Source organism: Octopus bimaculoides, chromosome 8 (assembly GCF_001194135.2).
Source record: "Octopus bimaculoides isolate UCB-OBI-ISO-001 chromosome 8, ASM119413v2, whole genome shotgun sequence".
Lineage (NCBI taxonomy): Eukaryota > Metazoa > Mollusca > Cephalopoda > Octopoda > Octopodidae > Octopus > Octopus bimaculoides.
This window is the reverse complement of record NC_068988.1, coordinates 73742630-73766965: the sequence shown is the minus strand read 5'-3', so window position 1 is coordinate 73766965 and position 24336 is coordinate 73742630. Positions and strand designations below refer to the sequence as shown.

The window sequence follows — 24336 nt, the reverse complement described above, 5'->3', positions numbered from 1 at the left end:
AGTTGGTCACTACTTGTGGATTATAGTGAGAGTTTTGAAAGAAAGGAAATTATTACGGTAAAGGTTTGTGTAAATATTCTCCCAAGAAAAATGTACTTGTCGTTACATGTGTTAAAAGAACTGTTAACTGTGATGTTAACTTAAAAGAGAAAAAAAGAAAGAACTTTGTTACATGTTGTTTAACTGAAAAGAAAACAAAGAAGTAAAAGAACTTTTAATGGACTTGATGTACGAACTCTTGCTTATGTAATGATTGTAAACCTTTGATTATGTTGCATGCGCTATTGTTATATGCTATTGAATTTATTGTTACGCAATGTTATGCCATGTATTGATGATGTAATGTTTTGTTTGCTAAAAAGAAGAAAAAGTTAGTTCCACTACCCAACGTATGGTCTCCGTGTTATTTCATCCTCCTCCTTTTGCCTGTTGTCATCGTTGCGTGCTCCAGCCGGAGCTTAGTCGTGGCGAACATCCCGACTCACTGAGTGTCGACCTTCGCGCGCGCGCGAGTTCTCTCTTCGTCGAGGTGCTTCGCGTGTGGGCGTTCGTAACAATATAGTTCTATACTTTTTTTATGAATATAGTTCTAGGGGACTTTTAATAGATGTCACCGGCATCATTGAGGTAAGGAAAAACACAGCTAATTGACACATTATTAATTAGCATAATAGCATAGCCTGGAAAAAATATGGATTACATGGAAAAATGCAAGCAAGAGAAATGATATTCTTAAGGTTATAAATCTGAAAAAGTACAGGTTAAGTTATTACACTTGGAAAAGTTTGGGACAAATTATTACATCTGGTAAAGTACAGAACAAGAAACTTTTTTACTTAAAATATTGCAGCTAAGGATAAAATTTGAATATTACTCTTATACTTGTTTCAGTCATTTGACTGCGGCCGTGCTGGAGCATCGTCTTTAGTCAAGCAAATCGACCCCAGAACTTATTCTTTGTAAGCCTAGTACTTATTCTATCGGTCTTTTTTGCAGAACCGCTAAGTTACAGGGATGTAAACACACCATCATCGGTTGTCAAGCAATGGTGGGGGAACAAACACAGACACACAAACATGCATTTATATATATATATATATATATATATACGACGGGCTTCTTTCAGTTTCCGTCTACCAAATCCACTCACAAGGCATTGGTTAGCCCGAGGCTATAGTAGAAGACACTTGCCCAAGGTGCCACGCAGTGGGAATGAACTCGGAACCATGTGGTTGGTAAGCAAGCTACTTACCACATAGCCACTCCTGCGCCTATTGAAAATTATTTGATTTTAATTTACAAAGAAACTTAAAAAAAAGGTATCATTTTGTTAAAATATTGACACACTAGAATACTTAAAAAATGAGAGCCAGAAGTACCAATATAGCTAAAGTTTTATGCAAAGTAGAATCAAATATATGGTAGGAAAATTCATTATGTAAAAACTAGGTGTTGTTCAAGACTAAAAATGTGAAGACTTGGTGATAACTTAAATTCAAGCAAACTTTACGGTGAATTTGTTGTTATAGGTAGATTTTACTGTAATATATAACTAATTTTTGAATTTTTCTAACTAATTATGTACTACTATTATTTTTTTATAACCTATTTTCAAATTTCTAATTATTAATTAATAATTAAAATAATGAATTTTTTTAAAGTGCAAAAAATATTTAGGTTATTTTTAATTTTTAATAGAAGTAACAAGTAATAACAAATAGAAGTAATAAATTGTAATAAAATTTTTAGTTTTAATAAAGGCTAATATTTTCTAAATCTAAATATTTTATTTGAAATTCTTATCCTTAGCTGCAATATCTTAAGTAAAAATTTTCTTGTTTGTACTTTACCAGATGTAATAACTTGCCTGAACTTTTCCAAGTGTAATAACTTGTCCTGTACTTTTCCAGATTTATAACCTTAAGAACATTTCTCTTGCTCGCATTTTTCCATGTAATATACATATTATATGCGTGTGTGTGTGTGTATATATTATTATCATCATCATCATTGTTTAACATCCATCTACCATGCATGTATGGGTAGGACGTTTCACAGGTAGAAAAACTACCCTTTGCTACTCTGTCTATTTTGGCAGCATTTTTATGGTTGGATGCCCTTCCTAACAGCAACTACTCCACAGAGTGGACTCAGTGCTTTTTACGTGGCACTAGCACAGGCAAGGTTAGTTTTGGCATGATTTTTACAGCTGGATGCCTTTCCACATGCCAACCACTTTATAGTGTGGACTGGATGCTTTTTACATAGCACCAGAACTGGCAGGGTCACTGAGTAACACACAAGAAAAGGAATTATGAGAGGGCAGGGGCATTTGAGGAGGGGAACTTGTGTCAGATGATGAAAGGTTAGAGGGTGACAGAGAAATAGGTTGGCAGAAATAGGTGTCTTGGTATAGAGGAGGTACATGGTTACCCAGCAAGAGAGAGAGAGAAAGCAACCAAGAATGAGGGCAGAAATAGGTGTGCTGCTGTAGAGGAGATATGTGGCTGCTCAGCCAGAGGGAAGAGTGAGAGAGAGTGGGAAACAACAAAAGTGTCAGAGAGAGCAGGAGAAAGATGGTTAAGTGCCGGGTATATTCACAAGTAACAAGGATCAGAGCATAGATGTGATGGTAGAGTAAAGAAAAGAGAGATATGAAGGTTGTAATATGTGTGCTCAGGTGTTGTCCAAAATATATGTAGGTGCAGGCGTAGCTGTGTGGTAAGAAGCTAGCTTCCCAACTACATGGCTCTGGGTTCAGTGCCACTGCATGGTACCTTGGGCAAGTATCTTCTATAGCCTTGGGCCGATCAAAGCTTTATGAACGGATTTGGTAGATGGAAACTGAAGGATGCCGGTTGTATGTGTGTGTGTGTGTCTATGTATGTATATCTTTGTGTGTGTGTTTGTCCCCCACTTGACAACTGGTGTTGCTGTGTTTACATTCCTGTAACTTAATAGTTCAGCAAAAGAGACCAGTAGAATAAGTATTAGGCTTAAGAAATAAGTCCTGGGGTCGATTTGTTTGGCTAAAACCCTTCAAGGTGGTGCCCCAGCATGGCCGCAGTCTGTGTGTGTGTGTGTGTGTGCGCGCGCACACACACACACACACACACACACACACACAAGTTGATCTATGGACCAACAGTTGCACATGTTAATTACTCAGTATGAGTAATGTACTGAAAACAATATTAAAGAAACAATTTTACTATACAATTGCAGCACGGAAGGTGTTAATAAGCCATTTAAGAAACATACAAAAACCATTAGATTCACTTCAACATTTAAATTTAATTTGCCAAAATATTTTTGTCGCTTTGAGACTGCAACCTGTTCACTGACAAAATTCTGTGCTATGTTATAATCTTCCACTACAGAAGTTATATTTATTTATATATCTTAACCATCTTAACGGAAACAATTATTATATTCTAATGTAGTAGAATAATTAATACTAGAATGCTACTCATCTTTGCAGCATATTTTTTAGCCTCCTCAGAAACATTTATCAGACTCAAAAGTTTCTTTAGGAGCCAGTGATCTGGCATGCAAACTACACGACCTGTCCTGTGCAGATGTGACTGCACCAAGATTGTGTCGATGCTGGACAGTTCAGCATGAAAGAAGTACTTCTGTGGTAAGAATTTTTTCTTGCCACTTAATGCTAAGAATTTTTCTGAAGTGGGTAGTATGGGAGTGGTTCAACTTCTTTGCATGCCACTGGTAGAGAGTCCATTCTTTGCTAAAAATTTCTCAACAATGCTAAATTCTATCAATATTTGTTTGATAATTTCCTTTATTTTCTTTTTCATATGATGTTGTTAAATGGTCAACAGTACTGTGAGTATTTTCAATATTTTAATAAAATATTTCTGTTAACCTGATTTGAATACTTTTTAAATGGTAATCAAGCTACAAGTATCCATTCTTTGTTGTAAGCATACTGTCTGGAGATTTGACATGTCAGTACCATTTTTGGATATTTATGAGGTACTTTGAGGGAGATTAGTTGATTTCATATGCTGTCATTTAAAACTCTTCAGTATTGTGCGTATTTTCCACTGTTTTGATCAATTAACCTAATTCTTTGAACATCTTATAAAATACTTATTACACAGTATTCTGGGGAATATCTTTATTGTTTGTGTTAACATTTATTGATATTACACTTCTACATTACTCTTGTCATTTTATTTCTATGTAAAACACTATAAAAGAAATGTGATGTACTAGAACATCATCCTCAATTATTATGTTATCTATTGCCACTGTATATTTAATTTTAATTTTTCAGGATAAATGTTTTGGGTATATCTGAAAACTTATGATATGCAGCCCTATTTTGAAAATTATAAACATACTTGTTATTATTCATAAGTTATTAGAAATTTTCTCTGAGCTTTTTTTTCATCAAAGACTTAGATTATTGATAGTTATGCATAGTTTCAGAATGTTTTCACAAAGAATTTTTGAGTCAGTTTAATATTTCACCATTTATTGCAACAGAAGTTTGTATACATCATAATATTTAGCAAGCAAGGAAAGTTATTCATATTACAGGTAGGAGACTTTGCTTGAAGAATTATTACTAAAACAAGGATATTATTATGGTTACTGGTGCTTAGGACAACTAATCAGATTTGTTACTGGCTACTTTGAGAAAGAGTTGGTCAGATATTGAAAAGTCAGAACTTAAAGTGAGATATGTAGTTAAGGAAAATTGTTGCAAGATTAGAAGAAAAACAGTACAGAAAATGTAATGATGTACTATTAATTAAGCAAATCAGCTAATTTAACAAGTAAATTTATTTTCAAAGCATTATATGACTTAGATCTGAATCAGTCTTTTTAAAGACATAGTTGTGGGATTGTGATTTTTGAAATATAAAATGTTTTTAATTGAATTTGTATGGTTGAAATATTGAGTAAGCTAAATATGCTTTAATAATGGAAAATTTCACAAGACTGCTTTCTTTATAATGAAAATATAGGGAAGCACATGTTACAAATTAGGATTAACGAAAGCTATTCTCAAAAGGGACATGGGAAGGAACTCTCATACTTTTAATTGACCAAAATTAATTTGAGATATGCAGTAGCGGAGTGAAAAGCCTTGGCATGTTTCAACCCTATTAAATCTCTTCAGTTAAAGCATAGTCAACTCACTGCTAACACCACCTCAAAAAGACTAAATATATTGTAATATATTTGTGGTATTAAAAAAAACAAACAAACAAAACCTACGCTATTGTTTTTCGTGATAGTTCCTTATGATTTTTAGAAACTCTATAGAAATGCTTCTCCTCCTTTTTGTTTTTACAACCTAATTTTTTAAGAAGAATTTCAAACTTACTTTAAAGAAAATCAGTCTTATTTGTTCTTAATTTCTCTTTTGTTTGCCAAAATTTTGCAATCTAGTGATCATTGAGAAAAGACTGCTCTTGTTTATAAGGATCTTTTATTTTCAGTAGATTGTCCTAAGTAAGTACCTTATGGCATAGCTCAGATGTTGCTAAATGTGCCTTGTTGCTTGTTTCGCATGTTGCCAAGGTCAATTTGACCTACAGCAACACTATTTTCTTGGCTGATAATTTCAATTATCAATATTTCCCCTATTTTGTGAAGGTAAAGTGAATTAATTATATGTAGATTAGTTATATATAAATAAAATAGAATTAATCAGATTGAATTGATTGAATAAAACTGATGTTCATATTTAGGCATAGTCGATATTTTTCTATGAATGTAGTCTCTTTATTTATCTGCTGTTGTTCAGAAGTTGTTCTACTACATTGCTATAAAGGGAATATTTTAAAGTTAGGTTGAAAATTCCTAGCACATCTATATATGTGTTTGCTGAGCAGTATTTGTATCTTAAGAAGCAAAGTTGTTCACTATGCAGTGTTGTTTTTTGTCTTAATGTCATTCCTATTTGTCCTAAATAGTTCTGTTTACATCCCAAACAAGTTATAATGTAAATTAAGTTTTTAGATGCACAAGTAAAGTCATTCTTTATTTTGAACCTGATTTTGTACTTGACTTGAGAAGACTTGTGAAGCCAAGTGAAATCATAGTCGTGGCTGATGCTGGTGTCACATAACTGGCACGTAAAAAGCACCTTTCGAACATTGGGCCTCATGGAGGCAATGCTAAGTGACCAAGACCTTTGGCGACATACCATGCTTGAGAAGACCTGTCAGCCGGCTGATGCTGGCGTTACGTAACTGGCACATAAAAAGCACCCATTACACTTGTGGAGTGGTTGGTGTTGAAACCATACAAGATGAGATTTGAACCTGGTGTAGCCCTACAGCTTACCAGTTTCAGTTAAACCATCTAACCCATGCCAGCATGGAAAGCAGATGTTAAATGATGATGATAACTTTGTTAAAATAAGTAAACAAAATTTCTGTTTACCTCTTTTTTCTTCCTCTCCTTAGTAAGTAAGGCATGCCCTTTAATACATTAATAAACTTATCTTTGTCGTTTATCTGGGTGTGTGGTTTCTGTATTTAGTGGGGGTTGACATTTGGCCTCTGTGTTAACATGTATTTAGATAGCTGCCTCCCTCTCTCACACACATACACCTACACCACATTGTGATAATGGTACAGAACTATGTCTACAGTTTCTAAATAGCTGATGAAATAGATGTTTTTTTCTTTTCCTCTCTCTTTTTTTAAAAGAAAATGATTAAAGAAAACACTGAGTATTAGCAAGTCAAATGATTTATATATCTTCTGGTGACAAAACATTATTATCTACTGAGTTGCTCTTTTTTACCTCTCTTTTGCATCCTATTTGAATTGTGATTTATTTATTTACTTATTTTTCTTGTGATATGCAAATTTAATCATATAAACACACCTACTGGCTATAGATATAAATTGTTGATAATTCAAGATACAGAAACCAATGGATTTTATACATAACATAAGAGTCAATGATCGATTGTATCAGTATATTGATATCTCAAGAATCTATAGTTGCATATATTATATAATAATATTGCAATACTATTGAGATCAAATGTCAAAGAAACAATTGTAAATTTATGTAATAAAATAACTTGCTTGCTCCAATTTCCTTGTGAATAATTATATATGTATATTATGTAGTGAAAATTAAGGTAAGCACCAGCATAAATATTTAGTTCCTACATATGTATCACTATTGCAGTTTATTAGAACTTGGCATTGGATGTTCCCGGTGCATTTATATTAACACTGCTTTATACTACTGCCAGTATATGGTATCCACAACCAATGGCAGTGATAATAATTAATCAGTTAACCAACATATATATTTACTGGTATCTGTACAAACACTGCTGTAAGTAGTGCTGATATAGCACCCACACATCCAATGGAGGTAGCAAGTGTAACATGAATGATGGTGGATTAAATGTGAGGACAACTGCTATGATGTGTCTGTTGGCAAATGCTCATTACAACCTTCTTTTCAGATGCTGATAGCCACAGTTCCTCCTCCCCATGTTATCTCCTGCCTCCCCATACATTCCCTCAGATTTGGTACTGTCAGTGTAGGCAAATTGAAAGATAGGTCTAGTGATATTGTTGATATGCTTGAAAGGAGATGTGTTGTGTGCTGCATCCAAGAAGTTCAGTGGAAGGGGAGCTTCAGCCAGGTTCCTCATTGGTAAAAGGCATATGTATAAACTCTTCTGGGAGGGCAACAGTGATGGGCTAGGAGTTGTTAACATACTTATAGCTGAGAAATGGGTAAATAAAGTGATTGAAGTAGTCAGAGTATGTGATAGGGTACTTAAGCCTAGACTAGTTTTGCAGAATAGCACAGCAACAATCATCTCTGCTTATGCCCCCACCCCCACCAGGTCTGCCAAATGAACAAAAGGACCACTTAAAAGGACAGTTACTATATATATATATGCAATTATTTGGTAAATGGTGCTGAATTTTACACTTATGTAAATAATAGTAACTAGCTGGACCTGCGAAAACTTCATGGAAAACACAAAAGATGTAAGCATCTGTAAATTGTGTGCTGGTGCCATGGGAAATGTTTCTATATTGCGACAGTTACAGAATATAGAAAGATGTGTAAAACCAATAACTATATAATCCAACCAAAATATCTTGGCTATGCAAATGAAAACAGACTTACAATTTAGCCTTAAAATACATCGTACATATTCAAAAAACCTTCTTGGTTTAGTGGTATGGAACGTTCTTCTAGTATTCTTTTATTCTTTTACTTGTTTCAGTCATTTGATGGTGGCCATGCTAGAGCACCGCCCTTTAGTTGAAGAAATCGCCCACTGGACTTATTCCCTGTAAGCCTGGTGCTTATTGTATGAGCTAAGTTACGGAGATGCAAACACACCAACATCAGTTGTCAATCGATGGTGGTGGGGAGACATACTGACACAAACACATATGCATAAATACATACGTACATACATACATACATACATACATACATACATACATATATATATATATATATATATATATATATATATATGATGGGGGTTTTTTCAGTTTCCATCTACCAAGTCCACTCAAGGCTTTGGTCAGCCCAAAGCTATAATTAGTTTTTGTATGAAAAAAAAATGGAAGGAAGTGGGGCTTGTTTGTAGGGAAAATGTTAAACATGCCCCAAAAAAACAATATGATCCTTCCCCCCAACTCAAAGACATAAAGAACTATAAAAGAAAGCGAATAAGTACCGGGAATGGGGGAAAGAAAAGAGAACTAACACTCGATCATTCTAGACCTCCCAGAATGAAAACATAAACACCTGCAAGACTTTTCCTCTAGTCATTACTAAATGTCTTTCCCTCTTCTTCATTATTAAAAGTAAAGAAGCTAGAAAAGATCGATCATATTTCAGTCTAATTGTCATTTCAAATGACTGATGCTTTCCTTTCTCTGTCTCTATCGCTTCACTCCTTTTTCCTACAGTTAAAAGAGTGAAGGTGCATGGCTCAGTGGTTAGGGGTACTTGGCTCATGATCGTAAAGTCATGAGTATGATTCCTGGTGGCACATAGTATTCTTGAGCAAGGTACTCTACTTCACCTTGCTGCAGTCCACTCAGCTTTCAAAAATGGTTGTAGCTGTAATTCAAAGGGGCCAGCATTGTCACATTCTGTGTGAGGCTGTATCTCCCTCACAACTATGTTATGGTGGTGCATGTCTGTGGAGTACTCAGCCACTTGCACGTTAATATTACAAGCAGACTGTTCCATTGATGAGATAAACAGGACATTATCATAAGCAACAGACTGCCATTTTTTAAATAGAGTGAAAGAAAAGGAAATGTTCTATATTGTAAGGCAAAAATGTCATGTGTTTAGTATAAGCAGTGAAAGCGGAGATGAAATAATTGCTATTCCATTGTGTAGTGATTTTACCCTCGACTCACACTCAGTTTCATAACAACAGCCTGTACATCAGTGTTTACTGGCCTCCAGATCTGTGAGACCCACAAATGCCACTGTTAGGACCGGATTAACACCCATAGTGACCCTAACAACTTGAAAGATTCTCCTGCCCCTATATAGGATCTTTTTTTTGTTTTCTTCCAACCACTTGAAGGCTTATCTTGCTCCAGTCCACTCAACTGGCCAAAATGAGTTGTAGCTGTAATTGAAAGGGGCCAGCCTTGTCATATTCTGTGTGAGGCTGAGACCTACATTAACAGTATGCATGTTTGTGGAGTACTCAGCCACTTGTGAGTTAATTTTATCCTCATGTGGTAATGAAAAGTGAAAGTGACATTCAATATTTGCTGTAGTTATTTGTCTTTCATTTAACAATCTATGTATCTATGTATCAACTTTTCTTTCGATCTATGTGTCTACTGTCTCTCACTTCTCTCACTTCGTCTGTGTCCCTCCTCTCTCCCGCTTTTAATTTAACAATGTGTGTATGTATCTATGTATCTATCTTTCTTTAGATATATGTATCTGCTTTTCTTTTGGTCTATGTATCTCCTTTTCTTGCGATGTATGTATCACTCTACTCTGAAAATACTGATGTTTAAAACCACACAACGAACGCTGTCACCACTCACTCTCTCTCACTCTCTCTCATTTCCTCTCTCCCACTTTGCCACTTACTTCTTCCTTTGAAGTAACTGTGATACACACAACAGGTATGTATAAAAACAAAAAGTTGGCACATTAATATTATTGATAATATTTTTAAGTGATCACCATGTATTGACTAAGGTAAATAGTCTAATATTGGGGTATATAAGCCCTTGACGGAAAAGAGTAGGGTTTGCCATACACATGGGACTTGAACTCACACCTCTATGTATTCGCGACAAGCATGCTAACCATTACGCTAATGTACATCCTGGGTTTTTCTGTCAGATTTAAGGACTATATTTTCATAATGTTGTTTTTTTGTAAACAACTTTTCCATGTGTGTTTTCTGCGATTATTTGGTAAATGGTGCTGAATTTTACATTCCTGTAACTAATAATAATAATAATAATAATAATAATAATATTTATAAGCTTAAAGCTTATAAGCGATCATCGTGCATTGAGTAAGGTAAACTGTGTAATATTGGGGCATATAAGCCCTTGACCACAAATACATAGAGGTGTTGGTGTGAGTCCCATGTGTATGGCAAACCCGACTTTTTTCCATTGATGGCTTATGTGTCCCAATATTAGACTATTTACCTTAGTCAGTGTTTGATGATTGCTTATAAGCTTTAAGCTTATAAATAAGTTGTGTGGTAAGAAGCTTGCTCTCCAACCACATGGCTCTGGGTTCAATCCCACTGTGTGGTACCTTGGGCTAACCAAAGCCTTGTGAGTGGATTTGATGGACGGAAACTGAAAGAAGCCCATTATGTGTGTGTGTGTGTGTATTTATATATATAGGTATGTATTTGTGTGTCTGTGTTTGACCCCACCATCGCTTGACAACCGATGCTGGTGTGTTTACATCCCTGTAACTTAGCAGTTTGGCAAAAGAGACAGATAGAATAAGTACTAGGCTTACAAAAAATGAATCATGGGGTCGATTTGTTTGACTATAGGTGGTGCTCCAGCATGGCTGCAGTCAAATGACTGAAACAAGTAAAAGAATACATATGTAATATATATGTTATATAGAGTAAAGATTATTTGCCAACATAATGTGGCAGTCCTGGTCACCAGATGATGTTTCCTGGGGCTAAATAACGGTAACATTCGTCCTAAACCAGGACAACACATTATGTTGGCAAATAATCTTTACCCTAGAATATTGTTACTGAATATCTCTCATTGAGAGATTTACAAATAGAAATTTTCTATTTCATCATCATCATTGTCATTTAATGTCTGCTTTCCATGCTTTGGATACTTTGACTGAGGGCTGGCAAGCCAGAAAGCTGAACCAGGCTACAATCTGATCTGGCAAAGTTTCTACAGCTGGATGCCCTTCCTCACGCCAACCACTCTGAAAGTGTAGTGGTGCTTTTTACATGCCACTGGCACGAAGGCCAGTCAGGTGGTACTGGCATTGACCACATTTGAATGGTGCTTATGTGCCACCAGCATGGAAGCCAGTCAGGTGGGACTGGTAACGACCATGCTCGAATGGTGCTTTTTATGTGCCACTGGCACAGGACCAGTCAGGTGGCACTGGCAATGACCACACACAAATTGGTACTTTGTATGTGCCACCGGCATGGGTGCCAATCAGGTGGTACTGGCATCAGCCACAACAATGACTTCACTTGACTCAACAGGTCTTTGCAAGCGCAGTTTATTGCTCAATGATTGAAGGGTACTCTTAAATGGGCTGGTTATGCTGCACTGGCATAGGCCACAGTTACAGTCTCACTTGGCTTGCTGGGTCTTCTCAAGCACATCATATCTCCAAAGTCTCAGTCACTTGTTATCACCTTCTTGAGGCCCAGTGTTCGAAGGTCGTGCTTCACCACCTCATCCTAGGTCCTTTTGGATCTACTCCTTCCTCTACTGCTTGGGTGTGACACTTTTTCACACAGCTGTCCTCATCCATATGCAACACATGACTATACCAGCACAGTCGTCTCTCTTGCACACCACATCTGATGCTTCTTATGTCCAACTTTTTTCTTAGGGTGCTTACACTCTGTTGTGTATGCACGCTGACATTACTCATCCAGCGGAGCACACTGGCTTCATTCCTTGCAAGCTTACGCATGTCCTTAGCAGTCACGGCCCATGTTTCACTGCCATGTAGCATGACTGTTCATACACATGCGTCATACTGTCTACATTTTACTCTGAGTGAGAGGCCCTTTGTTACCAGCAGAGGTAGGGACTCTCTGGACTTTGTCCAGGCTATTCTTATTCTAGCAGCTACACTCTCAGAGCATCCACCCCCACTGCTGACTTGGTCACCCAGGTAATGGGAGCTATCAACTACTTCTAGTTTTTCCCCCTGACATGTGACAGAAGTTGTTTTCTGCACATTTTCAGTGTTTATTGCTCCTGAGTATTTGCCACATACAAAAACTATCTTTCCAGTTAGCCTTCCTTTGATATTGCTGCACCTCTTATGTGTCCATAGCTTACAATAGGTACATCTTATGGAGTTTCTGCCTACACCTTTTCTACAGATCGAGCAGGGCCATCTACCTGAAGGGATTTGTCATTTGTCTGCCTTTCCTACTTATTAAGACTTTGGTTTTAGCTAGGTTGACTCTAAGGCCCTTCGATTCTAATCCTTGCTTCCACACCTGAAACTTCTCCTCTAGTTCTGATAGTGACTCAGCATTTAGAGCAAGGTCATCAACATAGAGAAGCTCCCAGAGGCATCCTGTCTTGAATTCCTCTGTTATTGTCTGGAGGACTATGATGAATAAGAGGGGGCTGAGGACTGATCCTTGGTGGACCCCTACTCCTACCCAGAATTCTTCACTATACTCGTTGCCAACCCTCACCCTACTGACAGCATCCCTGTACATAGCTTGTACAGCTCTCACTAACCATTCATCTATCCTTAGTTTCCTCATTGGCCACCAAATAAAGGATTGGGTACTCTCTCTCTCTCTCTCTCTCTCTCTCTCTCTCTCTCTATTATAATTAAGGGTATCTAAGAGATACCACAATGCTTGAAACAGCAGCCAAAACTTGACTCTAAAACCACATTAAATGTTCATAGAGCACCAGGAGAGAAGACAAAAAGACAATATAAACTAGTTTCTTGGGGCAGTTGTTGCAGTTTCGACCAGTTATGTTCGAGACTGCTCCAGTCTGGACAGCCTAAGAAACTAGTTTATTTTGTCTTTTTGTGTTCTCTCCTGGTGCTGTATGATCATTTAATGTGGTTTTAGAGTCAAGTTTTGGCTGTTATTTCAAGCATGGTGGTATCTCCTAGATCCTCTTAATTATAATTTTAATAATAATTATTACCTTTTGAGGTTTTTATTCCCATGCTGGCCACCTGATAGGATCAGTATTTTAAATAATGATCTTATCCTTATATATATATATATATATATATATACACACACAGGGTGCAGTGAGTAAATTATTTGCCATTGTATATTTTTAATTTTGTGCCTGCGCATTGTTTGTTTTTGATTTTGTCAACTACACAGTTTAGTAGGGTCAGTTGGGCAACGTCTGTGAGGAAAACACCACTATGATGCATTTCACTCTGCTAGAAATTTGGAAATGACATGCTGTACTCTGGGCATTGATGCTGGAAGCTCCAATATGAACATTTCAGAGTGTTCTGGTGTCAATCTGAGGACAGTGCAATCTGAAAGTGATAAAAATCAAGCATCCAGTCAACATCATGGTGTTTGGAGTGATCACTAGTGATGGCGACGTTATGCCTTCATTCATCTCCCCACATGGATTTAGACACAACACAGAGGCCTACATCCAGTGCCTGGTGGAGGTAGTGCTGCTCTGGGTCAAGAGGGTGGATGCTGAAAGACCCTATGTCTGACAACAAAACTCTGCACCATGCCACACAAGCAGGAGAACCCAGTCATGGCTGCCATACAATTTCTTTAACCACAGCACCCCTAACATCTGGCCACCTAACTCCCCAGACTGCAACCCCCTTGATTATTATGTGTGGGGCACAGTTGGGTGAGAGACCAACAAAACTTCTTGTGACACCAAGGATGAACTGAAAGCAAGGATTATGGCAGCATTCACCAACTTAAACAAGGAGACCATCCAGAAGAGTTGCAGGAGATTCTGAAGTCGTGTGGAGGCCATGGTTGAAGCCAATGGTGATTTTATTGAGTCAATTTACTCTTTAGTATTTCAAGATATTTTTATGTAATTTTGGTCAATATATCTCTTAAAATGAGATGTCAGTGTTATTTTCATTTTTGCGTAATTTAGATGACAGTTTATTCACTGCCCCCTATATTATATATAAACAAATCAAAAAATGGAACAAGGATGTAACAGGCGACAACAAAACATCTGGGCAGTTAGGCGATACAAAAAAAGACAGGAAAAGACAAGGACAGGTCATTTGGAGCTTTCTGTCATCAGTCGTGTTCCAGATCGTTGTTGCAGTTTTGGCCAGTTACACTTGAGACTGCTCCAGTCTGGCCAGCCCTAAGAAAATCTAAGTTAAGAACACTAGATTATTTGGAAGAAAGCAAGCAAATGTATACGAAAACAAGGACGAAAAAAATGGAAAAATAGTACACAATTACAAATGCAAACAACAGGACATTAACAACAGGTGTCTTTCGACTAAGGATGAATTAAATTAAACCAGTGTGTGTAGAAGTGAAGCCTTACGGTAGGAAAATAAGAGATATAAGTCATGGGAAAGAATCTTATACGGATGGTAGTTGAATCAAGAAGGAAACGTCAAGCTTGGCAGAACACTGGTCACATGGAAGGAGAGGAGAGAAGTAGGGAGCAGAGGGATTGAAGAATTAGGGAGGGGTGAGAAAGAAAGAAAAAGAAAGGAAAGGGACAGAGTGAGTAAAGGAGGAGGGAAAGTGATGAGAATGAAGGGAAGACCTTACAGTTTAAAGGTTTGTGACTTTATATTGGATTATCCTTGTAATCAATAGCAAAGGTTGGCTAAAGAAAAATTAGTGAAATAATAAAACAGTCAAATAAAGTTCATTGCATATACGTAACTGAGAGACAAATGTCCTGACTGTTCTGTGTTGGCAAAAAGTTAATACAAATAATTCAAACAGTTGGATATATTTCATGATGTGAAGTCTAATGTTTCAGATGCCCCTTTGGAGAGAGACAAGATATAAATATCTCAAGTTGCAAAATTACAAATTATAAAAAAATGTGGGATGATATTGAGGGGTAGATGCAGGGAGACAAAAGGAGAGAAGACAACTAGTGTGCAATGGTATGAGTAGTATAGGAGATATATGATGTGAGAGGAATTAAAATGTGGGAGAGAAGTTGTCAAAAAAATAGCATGATACATGTCAGGTGAAAAAGTGTCAGGGAGGTGGCTGAATAAAGAGTTGTGTTATATCATTTTCTCAACTTTATTGTTTTGTTTTCTGTGGGGATATAATAATCCAGTTACTCATCTTTTTGAATAGTTTGTTCAATGGCAGCATGTAGCTTCATAATTTGTGTCTACTAAACTGATGATATTCATTGTTATTTATAAGTTTAGTGAAAGAAAAAGCAATATCTATAAGATAGCAAGAAATTGAACATTCCTTGCTATCTTATAGATATTGCTTTTTCTTTTCTTCAGTATGCTTAGAAAATTTCTTAGAACGTTTTCAAAGACTGTTTTGATATAACATATATTCAAAATATCTTTATTTTTATTTTTTAATTTATAAATATGATTATTTGTGCTATCCATACATGTATAAAATGCTTTTATTAGACTCCTATTAATTATTTCATATTTAAGTAGTCATCATCTTTGACTATCAGTTTCTCAAGAAGTTTTGAATTGTTTCTACCACTTAAAATCATTTTAATATATATTCAGGAATTTTTTTTTCTTTTGTAGCACTTTTGGGGACCAGGTAAGTTTATTATTATATTAATATTTAATATAGAAATGAATAACTCCAGGAATGACGTTAAATGATAATTTTTTCTACTATATGCATAAAGCCTGAAAATTTGTATTGAGGGCACTAGTTAATTATATCAAGTTCAGTGAATGACTGGTACTTATTTTATCGCTCCCAAAAAGATGAAAGGCAAAAGTTGACTATAACAGAATTTGAACCCAGAATGCAAAGACGGACGAATTGCTGCAAAGCATTTTGTCCAATATGTAAATGATTCTGCCAGCTTACCACCTTATGGCATTAAATAATAATAGTCCCACTCAAAAGATCCCAAAATAAAGGTTGTTTAAGGATGATGAATGAAACACCCTTGTTTCCAAGGTGAATCATGCAAACTCCAAACAATTCCTCCCAATACCTAGCTGTGATGCTCTTCTCACTACTCTTGCTCATGATCAAACATGCATATATTGTCAGACACTAAAGGACATGCTGGTTAAGATTAAGCAACTGACAAGCAAATCTGTGATATTGAACAAAATACTTGCCGTAGTCCATCTTACACCAAGAAAAAACATGTGCATGTGAGCACTTCCAATCAGTTAAGATCAGAAGCCATGGGAGCCACTGCCTGATATTTCTTCAGAGCATTTATTATTATTATTATTATTATTATTATTATTATTATTTTATTCTCAGAGCACTCAGTCTTGTTTGCTCTGGTTGATTCTGTGAAAGTGGACAGCAGCCTGTTGTCAGAGGTCTCACAGCGTCTCTTTCCACACATCATAAACTTTGATAATTGGTTGTTCACTATGTTGGGCCCCATGGAGGCAAAGTGGCTGAGTTTCTTTTGAGTGTTGGGCCTCACAGAGGCAATGAACAAGACCTTTGGCATTTTGTCGTGCTTGAAAAGGAGGCCTATCAGTTGTGGCAGATACTGGTGTCATGCAAATGGCATCCATGCTGGTGGCATGTAAAAGTACCCATTATACTCTTGGAGTGATTGGCCTTAAGAAAGGCATCCAGCCATAGAAAATCATGCCAAATCAGACTGGAGTCTGGTGCAGCCTTCCATCTCACCAGCCTTGGTCAAACCGTCCAACCCATGCCAGCATGGATAATGGACGTTAAATGATGATGATGATGATGATGATGATCCCATGCCCTCCTGGGTCTACTTCTTCCACAATTAGAGATTGGCACTTCTTTATGCAGCTGTCTTCATCCATACACAATCATATGCCCATACCAGCTTAGCTTTCTCTCTTGCACATTACATCTGGTACCTCTTATACATAAGGAACAAAATTGAAAAAGTAGTCAATGGCAGTATATCTTTGTATAGGAATGTCACCCCCCCCCCCAAAAAAAAATTTAGAAGTAAAATCAAATCAAAATTCAACACTCTAATACATCACATGTAAACTAAATTATGAAGCCCATTAGACTTAACTATTGCATGATTTTTAAACCTGGCATTAACTATTATATTTATGACAATGAGTATTCTCTGATCCTCTTGCTAAGCAGATAAGATTAATTATACTCATATCTTGATGGTAATATGTTTGAAAGAAAAGATGTTCCCTATTTACACACATACACATTCTTATATATGCATACATATGTGTGTGTGTGTATGTATACACGCATTTAAGATAAAGCAAGGTTGAATTACTAGCAGAAAGTGTGGAAATGTGAAACGGTTCTGGCAATTATGAGTCCTTTGATTATAATGTATTAAAGAATACTTAACATTTACATATTGAATTTCGTAATTCATTGCAACCACTCTTGGAGTGTTTGGCGTTAGGAAGGGCATCCAGCCATAGAAAACCATGCCAAATCAGATTGGAGCCTGGCGCAGCCTTCTAGTGTCAAACTGTCCAATCCATGCCAGCATGGACAATGGACATTAAATGAATTTGATGATGATGACATTCCACACCCAAGTACCAATGTCATAATCCTATTATTAATATTATTATTATCATTATTATTGAGTGAGAGAGCAGTGACACTGGGGTAAAATATATGAAGCCCAGTATACCCATCATGACTACCTGTCTGATAAGGGTACACCAGGCACATGCGTTGCAACCATATATACATGATATGGTGATCTCATATCAAGATTAACAGTGCATGACTTTGCAAATGGGGCTTAGTTAAAATTTTCTTCAGGCCGAGTAGCCCATCCCACTCAAAAGGTCCCTGAATAAGGGTTAAGGATGTTGAACGAAATACCCATGTTTCCAAAGGTGAATTATCCAGATCCCAAAGAATTCCTTTCAACACATGGCTATAATGTTCCCCCACTACCTCTGCTCGTGATCAGAGATGCACTAAGGGACATGCTCAACTGGTTAAGGCTAAACAACTGACAAGCAAATCTGTGGTATTGAGCAGAATATTTGCTGTAGCCCACCTTTTATACCAATACAACACAATGTCCATGATAACACTTCCAATCAGTTAAGATGAGAAGCCATGAAAGCCACTGCTTGGTACTGCATCAGGGCATATTTTATTATTATTATTATTATTATTATTATTATTATTATTATTATTATTATTATTATTACATGAGGGAGCAGTGCATGCCATCAAAGCAACATGGGTACAAATATTCGGAGCCCAGTATACCTATCATGACCACCTATCTGATAAAGGTACACCAGGCATATGCATCACAACCATATGTACACAACATGGTAACCTCATATCAAGATGAACAACACATGATCTTGCAGGTGGAGCCAGTTAGAATTTTCTTAGGTCAAGTAGCCCATCCCACTCAAAAGGTCCCTGAATAAGGGTTGTTTAAGGATGATGAATGAAACACTCATGTTTCCAGAGGTGAATTATTCAAGTCCCAAAGAATTCCTCCTAACATGTGGCTGTGATGCTTCCCCACTACTCCTGCACATGATCAGAGATGGATATACTATCAGTCACCAAGGGACATGCTCAACTGGTTAAGGTCAAACAACTGACAAGCACATCTGTGATATTAAGCAGAATATTTGCTGTAGCCCATCTTTTAAACCAAGACAAAGCATGTACATGTTAATACTTCCTATCAATTAAGATCAGAAACCATGAGAGCCATTGCCTGGTGCTGCATCAGAGCATCATCATCATCATCATTGTTCGGTGGTGAGCTGGCAAAACCATTAGCATGGCAGGCAAAATGCTTAGTTGCATTTCATCCATCTTTGTGATCTGAGTTCAAATTCTGTTTAGGTCTACTTTGCCTTTCATTCTTTCGGAGGTCAATAAAATAATGTAATTAACTTATCCCTTCCCTCGAAATTGCTGGCCTTGTGCCAAAATTTGAAATTGTTGTTATTGTTACAGAAGGAGAAGGAGGAGGAAAGGAACAACATCTGTCCAAAATTTATGAGTTTTGTTTAATTTTGTTGTTTCAAAGATTGTTATTTGTATTCTTGTACTATCAAATTTAATAAACCAACTTGCTTTCCCTGCAGTGAGTTGGCTCTGTGAAATATTCATGAATTTAGGAACTTAAATTGGCAAAATTCAATATTTTAAAACAAAAAAACATGGTTTCTCAAATCAAAGGAGATGACAGCTCTTGGAACAAAAGAACTGATTTTGGAAATACTCTGCTATATGAGGAATGAAACATCTGTTCCTCCACAGATTCCTTTCACCCTCCTCCTCTGCTGCCAAACATAACCTTATTTAGAATAAGCAATGGGAATGCCAGGTTGTCTTGGAAACAGGACCACCTGCTCAATGACCTCAGATGCGGTGGCCAAAGTGAAATATTCATTTTCAGTGAGTACAAGATTGTTTATTTCCATGTCAATTGGGAATAGGGGTGGGGTGGGGAAACTGCAGTATTATTTCAGGTATGTATCTCATGGTACAGAACATTTTCATGGACCCAGAAGGTAAGTTGATGGTCCTGAATGGGAACAGTAGTGAAGGAGGTCACTTCCAACTAGTAAGCTGTTTATGCTCTGACAGGGGCATGACAGTTGAATTTCTTTAGGCATCTGGGGTTTTTCCAGGGTGTGTCCCAATATTTAGTGCTAGTGGGTGACTGGAATGCCATCTTCGATCCACATTTGGATTGTACAGGGCTAGCTGATAGAAGAAGGGTGTAAGAGCCTTTCCCAGCCTCTTCTGACATTTCTGATTGTCTGACAGGTACGCACTGAATTTCCCAAATGTGCCAATGTGGACATGGAAAAACCACATTGGGTCATTAAGGTCGTATCTAGATGGAGTATTTTATACATTTGTAGTTAAAGATGGCATGGGTTGTTCACTATTTAAAATTTCCTACTACACAAACCACAAATTTGTGATTTGTACAGTCAACCTAGATAGGCCCCTGAAGGCAGGGACCCAGTTATATGAATGTATCACTCCTGGTGTACTAATGTTACAGAGATTGAATTAACGAATTAGTTAAGTGGGCATTGATGGGAGGGGGGTCAGTTGTCAGCAACAAATGGTAGCTTGCACCAGAAAAGGTGATTAGAATAGAATCAATTGGGTTTAGTAAGGCAGTAACGATAGAAGAAAACAGTAGAAAATAGAAACTTTGAAGAGGCGCTTAGGAAAGGCATTACATCTGATGTGCCTGCAGAAAGATTAGCCTTTAACCAATTCTTCATTGCTAAGCAGGAAGTCTGAGTTGTTTTGCTCTAGGACGCAAGAGAATGAAAGCCACTTAATGTGCCCAAGCAGTAGGAGCACAACATGACAACAAAGCCTTGATTTGGTCTTTGGTGACCAAAATGGGTGCATGTTACTTGAGCAGCTCTTCATACAACTGTTTGGAACAATTGGGGAACTGGAACACTGGATGGACTTTAGTACCTACTTTGATGGTCTATTGCAACTCTTGGCAAGTGAAGCAGTGTTGTGCAAAATTGAAAACAACCATGAACATACAAGATTGGCTGCAGGAGGTGTGAGTGAGGCAAATTTCCTGGTTTGGATGGTCTATCCTACAACATATAAATTTATATTTATATGTCACATGCTTGGAGGTCTCTTGGCAGATATTTACAAGTTGTAGAATGGGAGAATTCCTAGTTCTATGAACCAAAAGCCATAGCACTACTGAGAAAGGACCCAAACAAAAGGGATCAAATAAATAGTTTTAGGCTTATAATTTTGTTAAATGCAGATTTCAAAATTCTGACATAAGTGTTAATGAAGAAGTTGGCACTTGTTGAGGGACTGATTGGCAATATGCACCATCCCAAGCAGATTTATCTACAATATGCTCCACCTCATGTGATACATTATAGAAAGGCTGGGTAATGAACCTGGAGTGAGTGGGGCTCTGATCAATTTGGATCAATCAAAAGCTTTTGATAGGGTCAACCACCAATACTTGACAGCTGTTCTCATGGCAACTGTTTTTGGTCCCATCTCCCATGCCCAGATTGCTGCAATGTACTGCAATGTTTGTTTGGTAGTGTGAGTAAATTCTCACCTATTGGAACCATTCAGTGTCATGTGCTTGGTCTGTGAAAGTTGTCTCTGTCTCTTCTGTATGTGCTCACTCCAGAACCACTACTGCAGAAACCGGAGGCATTAAGGGGCATTCTACATGAACTAGGACATGGAGAACCATGTCACCCCCATAGTGTTGAACACCAGGTACATAGACCTGATCAGCACTGCTCTAAGGGAGTATGAGGCAGTGACAAGGGCAAAAATCAACAAAAGAAAATTAGGCCTGCAACTCAGCGCCTTTAGAGATAGGTCCGTATGGTCCAATACATCCGATAGCTTAGTCAGGTTTGGTCCAGATCTCCAGGTCTCCAGGGGAAGAACTAGAATGAGGTGAGATGTCAACCCGCCCATCTCAGTGAAACTGAGATTCTGGAAGCACAATGTGTGTGTGTGTGTGTACACACACACACACACAAACACACAATTTCCTCTCACCCCATTTCCTCCTCATGTCACTCCTACTAACCATCATCTCTTAACCTGCAGTGTTGTGTTGCTGTTATTAAATGTGAGCAGAACTGCATACTTCATAAGGTCACTACCAGAACAGTTTCACTTGATATCCAGCCTTTATTCTTATTACTGTCTTTCTACCCACATTTTATATTGATCATACTCCTCAGCCATGAAATTGTCTTTCCTTCTTCACTACTATACATTTTTCACTCTTCTCATGTAGTATGCCTGCTTCTCCACCCACTCACTTTGCAGCCTACTGAATATGTCATCTCTTCCACTCTTTCTCTCATCCTCTCCCTGACTTTAATAGTTATTATTATTCTCCTTTCTGCATTATTTAATTTCTTACTCTCCCCTATCTCCCCAAACTCATGTATCAAAGGTCACTTCTCACTCCTTATCCACCAGTCTCTATGTCTACCCCTCAACCCTACCCAGTTTCTTTTTTCCACCTACTCTTTCTTATCATCTCTACTTATCATCCCTCAACACTGTCCTTCATTATATTCATCTCACACCCATTCCCTATCTCCAGTCATATCTCACTCTTCCCATACACTCATACCTGAATTTCTTATGCACCTGTATTTCTTATCTCTTTCTCTACTGTAGCCCCATTTAGTCAAAGAGAATTTTAGTGTTGCAAGCTTCATGGTAACATCATTAATACTAGTTCCACAAAAGCAGCACAATGAAAGAAACTGTGAAGTGGTTGGCATTAGGAAGAACATTCAACTGTAGAAACCATGTTAAGCAGACTTTGGGGCATGAATCACCCATAAAATGAAGTACATGAACTGCTTAGAAAGCTCACTAAATGTATTAAGATTGTTTCTGTTATTTAGATATTTTCTTAGATCATTTAAATAACAGAAACTATCTGCTAAGTGTGTTGAAGCATTCAAAGATCTATTACTTTTCTTAAAAATTAAAAAGAAACTTCTCTCACCATGTGAAAAGACAAACTGCATGAAGTGTGCATAAAGATGGTGATATTGTATAGATATTGGCCACAAAAAAATCTTTGAAGACTGGAGTTGATTTAGTATGGGATATAAGTTTAATATTCTTGAACATTTTCATTAGCTTCCAAAAAAACCTTTAACATTGATGAAAGGAGTGTCCAAATGAAGAAAAACATCTTTCTGTCATTGATGAATGACTGAGTGATGTAAAGTGTAGATCAGATGTTATAGTACTGCAAGAAATGGATGGGAAAAGATTAACTAAGTGAACAATATTTACATTTATTGTTTTTATTTAGAACTTTCACTCAGAAAAATTCTAGATTTACTGTTTGCAGAATTAATATCAATCAATTTTGTTCATGAAATATTCTTGAACAATTTTGCTAGAATCTGACAAGACTTTATCTCTTAAAACAAATGTCCAAATGAAAAAAAAGACATTCTCCCACTATCATTGACGACAGCCTCAATTCCCAGCTAACTGGGAAATGAGACTCTGTTATTTTCTGACTACCATTACAAGTCTCTCTTCTCTCATAATGGAAACAGTTTTTGCTCATTTCCTTTACATCCTCTTAGAAACTAAGAACTCTCTAAATCTACTCTCTCCATCATGGAAAGATGTGACTACCAAGCTGTATTGAAGGCAATCCATCTAGGAAGTTGAGTACTCTGAACAAACTGAGCAGTGTAAAAAACAAAAGGTTCTGCCTTAATCACAGAGGAGACAAGTAGTAGTGAAGGTCATCCATCTAGGACAGCAGTAACTGAATAAAAACTAATACTGTGAAGAAGGTTTGTGTAACGAGTGCTCAAAAATAGTTAGTAGTAGTAAGAGCACTCGTTAACTGAATTTTTTAAACTGTCCAGGAAGATCACTGAATACTATCAAGAGCTTCTAATTCCTAGGTGACTTTATTAGGCTGCAATGGGTGTTGTAGGGTTGAAAAAGTTCAGGTGACTATTCTGAAAGAAATAAAGGGTTTCTTTCTCTAAGTGCAGGGCAGGTTGTATGATGCCCATGTGTAGAAACATGGGCACTCAATGAGAAAAATGTGTGCTTGCTGGAAAGGAAAAATGAAGCAGGTATGCTCTGGTGGATGTATAACATTTACATGCAAGAATGACGGTTCACAGATGAGCTATAATAAAAAACAAAATTTCGGTAGTAGATGAAACAACATACAAGTTCGGTGACTGTGCTGTACAGATATATAGTATGTCTGAGGCTGAGTAAAGATGTGCTAAACAATCCAAGTGAAGGTAACCTCCAGGCTGCTCTTGATCAATGATGAAAGGGTTTCCAGATATGATCATCCCATCTCTTTTGTAAGTCCAGGATTCTGTTATCCACTGTGTCCCTTTTTTTAAGACAGGAGGGTGTAATTTGTGGGATATTTGGAAGCTAATTTTAGCAGGTCAAGCAAC

General features: G+C 37.1%; 1 protein-coding gene across 3 annotated transcripts in view; it reads left to right on the top strand.

Annotated features, from left to right (window-relative positions):
- LOC106871809 (probable mitochondrial pyruvate carrier 1) overlaps positions 1-24336 on the top strand; it is a 70172-nt gene that overhangs the window by 17052 nt on the left and 28784 nt on the right. Inside the window, exons 1-2 of one of the 3 annotated variants that reach the window (XM_052970174.1) lie at positions 3889-3906; positions 15967-15982. In XM_052970174.1, the coding sequence (XP_052826134.1) occupies positions 3904-3906; positions 15967-15982 (19 nt within the window). In that variant the 5' untranslated portion in view covers positions 3889-3903. Of the gene's footprint in view, positions 1-3888; positions 3907-3948; positions 3994-15966; positions 15983-24336 lie in introns of those variants that run through there. The other 2 variants (XM_052970173.1, XM_014918458.2) reach the window with 2 other exon arrangements.